At 40.6% G+C, this 12,678-nt stretch overlaps 1 protein-coding gene across 1 annotated transcript in view; it reads left to right on the forward strand.

The window, feature by feature from the left end:
• The window catches only part of LOC148363332 (neural-cadherin-like), a 233,605-nt gene that overhangs the window by 160,825 nt on the left and 60,102 nt on the right, over window positions 1-12,678 (forward strand). The window contains exons 17-22 of the mRNA XM_088340974.1: window positions 2,991-3,274; window positions 4,665-6,270; window positions 6,723-6,816; window positions 9,078-9,262; window positions 10,647-10,876; window positions 12,042-12,319. Of these exons, the coding sequence (XP_088197100.1) occupies window positions 2,991-3,274; window positions 4,665-6,270; window positions 6,723-6,816; window positions 9,078-9,262; window positions 10,647-10,876; window positions 12,042-12,319 (2,677 nt within the window). The remainder of the gene's footprint in view (window positions 1-2,990; window positions 3,275-4,664; window positions 6,271-6,722; window positions 6,817-9,077; window positions 9,263-10,646; window positions 10,877-12,041; window positions 12,320-12,678) is intronic.

A 12,678-nucleotide genomic window follows, 5' to 3' on the forward strand; every position in this document is an offset into this window, starting at 1 on the left:
CATATATATGTGCTTTTTTTAAAGATAGGCCGATAAATTTGCATTTTTCCAGTTTTTCTGGGGCGGCAGTAGCTCAAGAAGGAGAGCGTCCGTCTTGGGACCAAAGAGGTCAAAGGTACAATTCGGCTCCTCTGAGTCATATGTCAATGTGTCTTTGGGCAAGACAATGAACCACAAATGCCTTTGATATGCAGGTATTCACCTTGCCTAGTTGACTCCGCTATCAGTGTGTAAGTGTGTGAGTTAATGGGTAAAGTGTGAAGTGTATTGTAAAGCGCTTTTTAGGTCCAGTGACTTGTAAAGACCTATATAATACAGTGCATTTACCATTTACGCCAACATGTGCATCACCATAAGAAAACGGACATGATTGACAGACAGCTTTCTGCCACAGCTACTCAAAAGAAAGAAAAAGAAACAACTTGTTTTAGTCACTTTGAGTCACCATAGTTTGTATTCTTTTTCGCTCTTCAAGCACTCATTTTTGGTTGCGGGACACAATATAGCAACACATAAAATACAATGTCCCTTTCAAACCAGGAGTCACCAAACTAACGGGGCCATATAAGGCCCTCAAACAAATTCAATCCGGCCCGCAAGAGGATGCTGAGATAAGCATGCAAAACAAGGTCAAACAATGAACTGCAAATTTTAATATGTCCACTGGATGGTGTCAAAACATACAAAAAAAAAACACTTTTTAGGTCCTTTTAATACAAATTATGAAATTTAATATTTAAAAGGTTCCTATTACGTTTATTTTACTCTTAATTACAGTTTTTATTTGTAAAATAATAGAAGTATTAGTGAATTATGTGTGTTTTAAAACCCTATTTGATGACGTTTTTCCTATAAGCGACTAATAGAAAACGAAAAAGAATGCGTACAGTTAAATGCAAACGCAAATAAATTGATCGGCTTAAGTTATTTATTTCCATCATGAATTGCAGAGGTATTGAATTCAAAACTCTGTATTAGCATATCCCCAAAATCAAATACCTCTAATAAGCTATTTTCTCCCTCCGGCCCGACTCCTGTGAAAATTCTTTTCGAACCAATGCGGCCCACGGCCCAAAAATGTTGCCAATCCCTGCTTTCAACCTTTTAAGGGGGGTAAGGGGGTGGGGCTCAAACTACCATGGGCCACGAGTTTGAGACCCCTACCTTAATGGAACATTGGAAAAACCATTGAAACTAAAACACGTGTAACTGTATTCGGTGTTCGTTTAGGGCATGGGTGTCAAACTCATTTTATCTGGGGGCATCATGGTAGGGGAAATAATATCGCGGGCTCCCGACTAATAGGTGTAAGAGGAAAAAAAAATGAAGTTGGGGGAGAAAAAGAGAGGGAAAGAAAGAGAAAGAGGAAAGAGAGATAAAAAGAAGAAAGAACAAGGAAGACAAAGTAAGCAAGAGAGAGAGAGAGAGAGAGAGAGAGAGAGAGGGAGAGAATGGGAGATAGAAGGTAAGAGAGCACAATAGAGAGAAAGCAAGAAAGAAGGAGAAATAAATAGAAAGAGAAAGGAAGAGAAGGAAAAAAAGAGAAAGGAAATGTGTGAAGGAGAGAATGATCAAAAGATTGAGAAAGAAATTAACGTAGAAAGAGAGAAAAAAAGAGAAAAACAATAAGCATGAAAAAGAGAGAGAAAGAAAAGGAGTGAGAATATGATTGAAAAAGAGAAAAAAATAGAGCAAAAGACAGAGAAAAATAGGAGTGAGAGAGAGTGAGAGTGAGAGAAATTCTACTACGGTTGCTTTGTGCTTGGTGCCTGGCTTGGGAGACAACAAGTGGACATATTTATAACTGCGGCTCAAGTTTCTGTTGCGCTTCTCTCAGTGTTGTCTTGCGGACCAGATTAAAACCCTTGGTGGACATGAACCGGCCTGCGGGCCTCTTGCTCTGTGCTTTTGGGTCTCCATATTCATGAAAAGATACCTGTATATACATCAACATAAAAATGAATAAGAGATTCTGCTTAATGTTTTCTGCTGCACTAGATTCAGAAACACTAATGTTTTTTAATGCACTGATGCCCACATTTTATAAAAAGTGACAATCTTACACTTTGCAAGTAAGCAGAAATTAATCAAAATAACCGCCTCTTGTCCTCTGTGGTGTCAGAGATCCCTATTAAAGAAAGGTTAATTCAGTATTTACGGGGAAACACGTGGCTGGGGGCCCGTGAGGGTTGCCATCTTAAACAAAACTGCATTAGATTTTAGGGGTGGGCGATTCTAGGACTTTTGGTTCTGATCCCATCCAAGTAAATACAAGATAGTATTGAACTCTTCCCCCCATTGAGTTAGTTTAAAAGCACAACTATTCAGGAACTGAGGATGTTTAATTTTTTTATGAAGTAACTACATTGCAAACTTTAAAAGTATAAAAAACATAAATGTAAATATTTTTATTACAACAGAACAAAAGCCAAGTGACTCAAACCGAAAACTCGGCCATATAACGAAAATACAAATATTGTATAGCAATGTCAACAAGTCAACTTAAATACCTTCCATTGCACAATAATAGAAAAAAACCACAACGCACTACGCTTCCTGTCTCCCACTTTCATTTGTAGCTTCTGGTAAGTGTGGACGCTTAGATTTGGCCCTCTTCTCTGCCTAGCAGAAATAATGCAGAGGCAGGACAGGTAAGAAAAGTTACTAGAAGTGTGCCTGTCAGTCATGAGTTAGGGATAAACTTACTGAGGCAAGGGCACTGGGTGAGGGAGAGAAGGGCTTCACTATCTACAAAAAGAAGCTGCACTTTGGGGAAATTGGTAGAGCAGCAAAGTAACGTTGACAGGACAATAGTATCGGTCTGATCCGAGCACTTGCCTACTGGTTGTAGAATAGTATCAAACCCCAAAATTCAAGTTAAGCACTGTTGCAGTGATGCATATTTGCTTGACTTCTGTAATTGTGCCGGGTTAAGTGGGAGTGCATTTTAACATTTCACGTCTTCATGCATTTTTGTGATTATTTTGCAGGTGCCAATGCAAAGTTACGCTACCAAATAACATCTGGTAACAAAGGTGGTGCTTTTGACATTGAGCCAGAGGTTGGGAGAATATTCGTTGCACAGCCACTGGACTATGAGCAGCATAAGAGGTACAAAATGCTGGTCGTTGCCTCAGATGGAAAATGGGAAGATTATGCTGCTGTGGTGGTAACGGTAGTCAATAAGAATGACGAGGCACCCGTGTTCTCCATGAATGAATACTATGGATCAATTACGGAGGAACTTGAGGAGTCACCGGTCTTTGTGCTGCAGGTGAGATTCTTGCATCGCAAGTAATGAAAGGTTGCACGACAGTATAACTAGCTGGTACTATTTCCAAACAGTAAGCACTGCATACTTTTGAAATAGTTCTTTGTGGTATTTTCTCTCTCTGCGCACGCTTCTGGTTACCAGCACCTTTTCGAACCAAAGCGATAAAAGCGTTGGGAATGAATTTAATCATTGATTCGTTGTGTCGCGCGATTGATGCGCCACTCGGCACGTTGATTCAATGCCAATTACTGTATCTTCTGGACTATAAGTCATCGTTTTTTTTTTTTTAATACATTGGCCAGGGGTGCAACTTATACTACAGCGAGAATAATATTTTAAATTATTAACACATTATTATATCATTAAGTTCTATTTTTTTATCATCAATATTGTTTATCACTTCACATGTTATTTTCACACTAAACCGCAAGAGGGTGCACTAGACCTGTGTTAATAATGTCAACCTTGACTGTGGCGGAAAAGCGGAAGTGGCGCATCGTCTACCTCCTGGACCTTCCGGAAGTTGTTTACCGGTAAATGTGACACAGAGGATGGGGATTTCATTGTATTTACTATTTTGGAGTGAAGCTGATACTTTAATAAACATTTCTTGATGCTACAGTTATCTGAATAACTCCTAATCGGTTATATTATTACTGACAAGCTTATCCTCAGTAGGATCACGGGGGTGCTGGAGCCCATCCCAGCCATCTTCGGGCAGTGGGCAGGAGACAACCTGAAGTGGTTGTTGTGCAAGTAAATGCAAACGAGAAAACCCATCAATTGGCTTCCGCAGGGTTCAGTACCTGGCCCCCCTCTTTTTCAGTATTTACATGCTTCCATTAGGTGATATTATTCCCAAGTATAATATCAGTTTGCCCACTGCCCGAAGATAGCTGGGATATATATATATATATATATATATATATATATATATATATATATATATATATATATATATATATATATATATATATATATATATATATATATAGCAAACCCAAAAGGAACTTCACATTCTAACAGGAGACCACTTTTGTTCAGAAATATTTTAACCGGAATCTCCAAAGTGTCCGTATGAACCCAGCTTGTAAGGCCTTTTTAGCTGGCTGCATGTGGTAATACAAGACAAATTATAAATGGTCGCCTCCCACGATGAATGAAAACATTAAAAAAAAAAAAACGTTTTTTGCTGCCTTAAACAGATTTCACAACTACGATATTAAGACATGCAGAGCAGCACAATAATTAGGTTGTGATCAAAAAGTAACAAAAAAAGTGATGAAGTACTCTGTCACTCAACAAAACTGGGAAACGTGGTTGAAATGCTTATGGTCTGGAAAAAAAATCAACGAATCTCTACATTCTCTTGTTGTATTCATTTTTTCAGGTAACAGCGACTGACCCTGACAAAGATGCAGAGCAGGAAGACATACGATATTCCATCCACGGCCAAGGGGCGCAGTCACATTTTATGATCAACGACATTACAGGAGAGATGTATGCCCAGCGAACTATGGACCGGGAAGAGCGTGCTGTCTGGCGCTTTGTTGTCATGGCAACTGATGATGAGGGCAAGGGATTAACCGGTTTTACCGATGTCATTGTCAATGTGTGGGACATCAATGACAATCCGCCGACTTTCTTGTGCCTGCAAGATAGTTGCCTCAGTAGCATAGTAGAAAACTCGCCTCCTGGGACTTTTGTTGTGAAAATGTCGGCAGTAGACCGTGATGATCCTACTGTCGGACAAAATGCAATTCTCACCTACCAAATTATTGAAAATGTGCAGAATACTAACAATGAAGATATTTTCACAGTGGACTCTAGCACTGGAATCATTTCAGTGGCATCCGACGGGCTTGATAGGGAGTTAGTGGATAGATACCAGCTAGTGGTGGTGGCCTACGACGGCGGTGGAATGACAAGTACAGCAACTGGCACTATTATCTTATTAGACACCAATGACAATGTTCCCACATTTCAAATAGAGACATGCGGTGCTCATGTTCCTGAGAATACAGTTGTGGACGCGATCATTCTGGAGATTGTTGCCTTTGACCCTGATGCCGGTCCATACAGTCAACTGACATTTTCCGTGACAGATGGAGACCCAGAGCAACATTTCTACATGGTTAGCAATAGACTGGATCAAACGGGTGTTCTGAGATTGAACAGGACACTTGACTTTGAGGAACTAAAGGAACCAAAGTTCAATTTAACTGTCAAAGTAAAAGACTCAGACTTCTCAAACCTAATACATTGTTTGGTTGTGGTTGAGGATGAGAATGATAATGCCCCTGTTTTCTCTCAGAGCTCTATCCATGTATCCCCGTTGACTGAAGATGTAGCTATAGGAACCACTGTTGTGCAAGTGATGGCTACTGACTCTGACTCGGCTTCAAATGGGGAGATTGTGTACAGTATTCATCCTGGGTCTGACCCATACAGACAGTTTACAGTCAGCCAAACTGGTACAATTACCGTCGCTGGGCCACTGGACCGAGAGAGTCTTGACAGATACGAGTTAATTGTCATTGCATCTGACCGAGGTAGACCGCCCCTGGAATCCAATGTAATGGTCTACTTGCCACTTTTAGATGTGAATGACAATGGTCCAGAGCTTGAGACAGTCTACAGCCCTTTGGTGTGGGAAAACAGTCCAGCGCCTCAAGTGGTCAAGCTGAACACAAGCTCAACACTGCTCAAGATTTTGGATAGAGATTCCACTGAGAACGGGCCTCCATTTGTCATCGCCCTACCTAGCGTTTATTTGGCTGATTTTCACATTCAGGATCATGGCAATGGCTCAGCCACACTCACTACATTGCGTAGATTTGACAGGGAAAGGCAAAGCAGAATTTTTTTGCCAGTAATTATGACAGATAGCGGGTCTCCACCAATGACTGCCACAAGTACACTTACCATAACCATCGGTGACCAGAATGATAACGCTCATCAGGCAGGGGAGAAAGATATCTACGTGTATAGCCGTGGTGAGTTGTATATTTGATCAAATCGCTTCCTCTTGTTCCCTGCTTTTCGTAACAAATTGCTCTTCTGCATTATTCTTACAATAATTGTTCTTTTTCTTGTTTTAATACTTTCACGTAAACCTGTCAATATTGGACTTACATTTAAAAATGCCTCAGAAAATGTGGTAAACAAACCCTTTGACTCCTTCGTGCTCCCATTGTTTACTCGCCTAGTGTCAGCTACTCCGGCACTGCAGCATGATAATAATATAATAACATAATCCATACTCAGATAGACCAACTTCCTGAACCTCTGAAGTGGAGCGCTGGGAGTCTATTCAACTGAGCTGTGGGCTCCGTAGTTATGATCATAATAAGTAGACGAAAATGCAAGATAAAGAGATAAATGTTTGCATCAGCAGAGGTCGTCCCATAAGAATGGATGTTTCTGTGTGCGTGCTTACTCCAAACAGGGAAGACGGCAAATGTAACACTAGGGAAGGTGTATGTGCCAGATCCGGATGACTGGGACAACAAGACCTACACACTAGAGACACATGCAGCTAAGTAAGAGACTTGTCTCCAAATCATTTCATTTTCAAGGAAAGCCCACAGTACAGTTGGCTTCACATGACTTTACTAGTTAATTAATATTTCATCATTTGGATTTGTATTCATATCTATACATATGTATGTGTACATATGTATGTATATATATATATATATATATATATATATATATATATATATATATATATATATATATATACGGGAGATCGACAGACGGGTCGGTGCAGCGTCTGCCGTCATTCGGACCCTGTACCGGTCTGTCGTGGTGAAGAGGGAGCTGAGCCGAAAGGCAAAGCTCTCGATCTACCAGTCCATCTACGTTCCTACCCTCACCTATGGTCATGAACTTTGGGTCATGACCGAAAGAACTCGATCCCGGATACAAGCGGCCGAAATGAGTTTCCTCCGCAGGGTGGCTGGGTTCTCCCTTAGAGATAGGGTGAGAAACTCAGTCATCCGGGAGGGACTCGGAGTAGAGCCACTGCTCCTCCGCGTTGAGAGGAGCCAGTTGAGGTGGCTCGGGCATCTAATAAGGATGCCTCCTGGACGCCTCCCTCGGGAGGTGTTCCGGGCATGTCCCACCGGCAGGAGGCCCCGGGGGCGGCCCAGGACACGTTGGAGAGACTATGTCTCTCGGCTGGCTTGGGAACGCCTCGGGGTCCCGTCGGATGAGCTGGAGGAAGTGGCTGGGGATAGGGACGTCTGGGCTTCCCTTTTAACGCTGCTGCCCCCGCGACCCGACCTCGGATAAGCGGAAGACAATGGATGGATGGATGGATGGATATATATATATATATATATATATATATATATATATATATATATATATATATATATATATATAATATCCATCCATCCATTCATCACCTGCACCGCTTATCCTCAGTAGGGTCGCGGGGGTGCTGGAGCCCATCCCAGCTATGTTCGGGCAGTGGGCAAACTGATATTATACTTGGGAGTAATATCACCTAATGAAAGCATGTAAATACTGAAAAGAGGGGGGCCAAGTACTAAACCCTGCGGAACACCACAGGGCTCTAGAGGGCTCAGATGTCTCATCTCATTAGCTGCACCGCTTATCCTCAGTAGGGTGGCTGGGGTGCTGGAGCCCATCCCAGCAATCATCGGGCAGTGGGCAGGAGACACCCTGAACTGGTTGCCAGCCAATTGCAGGGAACACAGGGACAGACAACTCATTCGCTCATTCACTCCAAGGGACAATTTGGACAGACGAATTAACCTGACAAGCATGTTTTTGGAATGTGGGAGGAAACCGGAGTGCCCGGAGGAAACCCACGCAAGTACGGGGACAACATGCAAACTCCACACAGGGGGTTCGATCTCACGACCTCAGAACTGTGCCGCACACGCGCTAACCACTGCTCCGCCGTGCTGCCCTACATATAATATAAAATGTAAAAATTAACTGTATTTGTGCACTGATGTATCAATTGGAATCTATAACATTAGAAACAACAGGAATCAAATAAATATTGCTGCCCCAGCGCGTCTGATCTTATCCATGAAACCACTAAGGACACAGACAACCAATGGAAAGGCATTAGGCTTTATCTCATGATCACACGCGTATTAGGAACTTTTACATATGTTATTATTGGGCCGGGTTGCGAGAATATCAGACATTAAACCGGTCTGTAGTACAGAAAAGGTTAGGGACCACTGCACTACAGGATTGTATGCCCTCTCGCAAAATATTTAATAAACACATATGTTTCTGAACTGAATGGAGAAAAGTGCATTGTGGAAAGTAATTGTGACGTCCTGCATTACATAAATGAATGCATGGCCACGCATGTCCGAAGCATTTGTGACAAAATTGTTTAACGACATTTTATCCTGCTTGTTAATCACTTTATGTTTTCTTAATTCCCCAACATAGCTGGTACTGTGACTACGTTGTGCGGCGTAATGATTAAATAAGACCTATTGCCTTTTCATGAGTTGTCTGTATCCCTGGTGGTCGAGGGGAAACGATCCAGCGCTCTCCCCGCTGTGATCTGGCTTCGTCTCCAGTTGCATCCAATTTTACGTAATTGTGAACCATCCATCACCCTAGCGGCCTGGTGGCTCATAGAGCCGCTTCGTTTGTTTGAGGTGTGAAATACATGGCCCACCACTGCATTATACGAAACATGTGCACTGTTTGTATGTATGGATATATTTAAATAATATACTGCGTGTCAATAGACACTGTTTTTTTTACTATTTCCCCCTAACTATCTTCTCCCAATCAACAGATATTTTCATGTTGATCACACCTCAGGACTGCTGACTATTCAGCAGAACACACCAGGAGGGAGTTACATGCTGCGTGTTAGGGTTTCTGACAGCATCTGGCCAGATGTGATATCCATTGTTCGAGTTCATGTAAGAGATCTAAGGGATAAGGCCATTTTGTCATCTGCCTCTCTACGTTTGGCAGGTAATTTTTTTTAGGTTTTGTACAGGTGCTTGAAATACTTGGAAATGTTTGAAATTTTACGTATTTTCAAAGATTGAAAAACATGCTCTTAAATGCAGATTTTTTTCCCATGTTTTTTTAAACATGTCTGTTGAGAACAAGTCTGTTGCTTTGCTTTGCATTTCTTCTTCCCTCGTGATTAACTGCAGCTGGCATTAGTCCGTACAACATCGTCCTATCAGGTGTCATCGTCCCATACGGGTCACGCCCAAAAGGACAGGTGGATGCTACACCTTAACAGGACACTAGGAAATGTGCATTATTGCAAGGATTGCGTATCAATCCTAGACATTTATGTTGAGCATTGCAAAAAGGGGAGGTTGCAATTCCGAGTGTTAAATTGTAACGGGAAGAACTTCCTGTAACTGAAAATATATGTTATATATTGCTGTCATATTTACCCAAAACTTATATGGGCAGAGATTTCTGTCCAAAACAGATATATTCCTGATTTCCTTATGATCTAAAATCATATGTATTAAAAAATGCTCACGCAAGATTACAAATCTAATATATAAATCACAGATTTATTTTGGGCTCTGCAAATACATGATTCACAACTGAATTTATATTTTAATAGTACGGGACAAATGGAAGATTGGCTTTAATCGTCCTTAGTAATGTCTTGAAAATTAATGGATGCCATGAAAAAGGTATACAAACACTGAATTTTATGTTCCGTACATCAGAATGGGAAAAAAATAGGATAAATCTCTGAGTCACAATTTAGTGTTCTTGAAAGGTCAGCATAATTTTATTGGTCGACTGCTTTGTACGTTAAACAATTTTAAGATAATTATTTTTTAAAAGGTCTGTCTAATTTAAACCATTTGACTTCATTATTCATCAATCCTTGTAAAAAATCAATTTAAAGGATTTTCTGTATTTTTTGTAATTGTTTGCGAATCAGGGTGATAAAGGTCACATTGCCTGCGTCAGGTAAATTTGACATTTAAAAGTCAATCTTGGAGTAAAGTCAAAGGCTTTTATAGAAGCTTCTCTGACAAGTCATTATAAATTTAGAAGTTTAAGGTTAACATGTTCTAGATTTATTATTGAATTTTCAATTATCCTTTGCAATTGCAAGCTGGTCTCAAAAGTAATGTTTATTTCTTCTGATAAAATCACCTAGTCTTTGTGGAGAAGTTAAATTTCCTTCTAGAATTGATGCATTTGACCTTGCGTTTTAACAGATGAATGCTTTCAGTCTGATCAATAGTAAGAGATGTCAGACTTTATGTGCCAATGGGAAGGCAAACTCCATAGGCTTTGATCCACTCTATAGTTGTCATGAAAAAGTCTTCAATTTACATCCATTGCACCCGAATCTCATTGTCTCTCAAAGGTATAACCCCAAGAGAATTTATCGAATCTCACGTCCAGAGGAAGAGTCGCCTCGAGACACTCTGGGAGTTCCTGTCTGAGCTGCTGTTCGTCAAACCAGGCAACATTAACATTTTCAGCATTGCGGAAAAAGGGGAGAAAACTTTGGACATTTATTTCTATGTATTGTCTGATAAAGGTTTCATGCAGCCAGAGAAGCTGCATGGAAGACTTGCAGCACAAAAGAAGAAGGTATGTTAGATTCAGGTGTGTTCATTGCGCACTCATCCTGGAATACCATAACACAAATTCTGGAGTACAGAGGACACTTGATTAAAAGCTGCATGCTCAATTTTAGGAATGGAACTTAATTAGGTATTTTTACTAGCTGCACAAAATTTAAAGCCAATGTCTTACAAAGACAAAAAAAAGGAACAAATTCACTTCCATTTCTTACATTTTAAGTAAGTAAGTAACACACTCGCCAACCACGTGGGGATTTTTGGGTCAACGCTTTTAGTTGTAGAACTCCAAAGGCGTCGCGACCCCACTCACCAGATGCTGTTTTCAGTTCCAACCCGAGTTGTTTACGACGTGTGTTTTGTGGGTCATTTGACCATTCAAGATGGGGGTTATCAAGACGTGCGCAAATTTAACTAACGCATCGAAAGAAAACGTAAATGAAGGCTACGCTGCCAATAATAAGCGAGAATAAAGTGAATAACTTTACATATATTGCAATTATTATAAATACTCTAAAGTTGTTTATACATCATGTAAAAACTTACGACACTGCCTTCTTAATTCTTTAACATGGATGGTGATGGATTGGATGTGCAACATTTCGGTCAGCAATTGTATTTGTTTCTGTTGAGCTAGTGGAACCAAAAGTGATGTGGGAAACCCCGGATACATAATTATTGGATTTTGAGTCGCAACTTACAGCTAAAATATACGCAAGATATTTATGTAGAACGCCTCTTAATGAATTTTTTTTTTAGCCTTGCATTATATTTTAAACACAGTAACCTATTTATTAAAGAAAAACAATTGCCCTTATGGGCAACAGACTCTCCGGCTGGACTCGTAGTCCATTACAACTTTAAAACGAAGCAAAAGCGTAGTGACTTGTAGGTATTTTCTCCCTGATATTTTTGAGACTGAATTTTATATTTTTAATTTGTTCATATATCGTGTTGCTTTTCCTAAATAGTTGATCTTGCATTCCTTAATTACCCTGCCAGACGTACACATGCCCCGCTGTTTTATTGTCACGATATTATGCTGTGAAGCCTGCATTATCTTTTTCTGTGTTAATTACAGTAGAATGACGTTCTTAAGCTACTAAACCTTGTAGGTTTACTGATTATTTTGTGACTCATTAACGGTCGTCTTTCTTTCCCTCCTTCCTCTGCAGCTGCAGTCACTGTTGCATGCTAATGTAAGCCAAGTTCAGGTGGATGAGTGCTTGCAAGCAGACTGTAAGGCCTCAAGTGGCTGCGAGACGCAGCTGAGCATCAGCGAGTCGCCAACCCTGATAGATTCTGATGCCTTATCCTTAGTCTCAGTAAAAGTCACGACCTCAGCCGTCTGCAGTTGCATCGCCAGGGGAATAAATCACAGACGCTGCTCTTTCTACCCGAGTAACCCTTGTCGTAACGGGGGAACCTGCATTGATGCCCACAACGGATACAGGTGAGACAAAAACGTATATAGTATACTTCAAACTTATTAGATCTAGTGGCAGGAATACATGGTGTTGAACAAGGCTAGAATCACTAAAACATATTTTCATTCCCAAAATATTGATATAGCGTTCTTTTTTCTGCACTGTACGGCGCACCCAAAATCCCCAAATTGGCCAGAAATGTGAAGGTGTGCCTTATAATCTGGTGGGCTTTATACACAGTCAAAATTGGAAATGCTTTACTATATTTGTGCAGTTATTTATCATTTGATACATTTTATCACTGACCACATCTAGTTTATAATGGTGGCAACAGAGACCAAACCGGATCACACCCAACAGGCTGCTACGGACATGGATGGTTGTG

Source organism: Urocampus carinirostris, chromosome 7, assembly GCF_059441175.1.
Source record: "Urocampus carinirostris isolate Australia breed hairy pipefish chromosome 7, RoL_Ucar_1.0, whole genome shotgun sequence".
Taxonomy (NCBI): Eukaryota; Metazoa; Chordata; class Actinopteri; order Syngnathiformes; family Syngnathidae; genus Urocampus; species Urocampus carinirostris.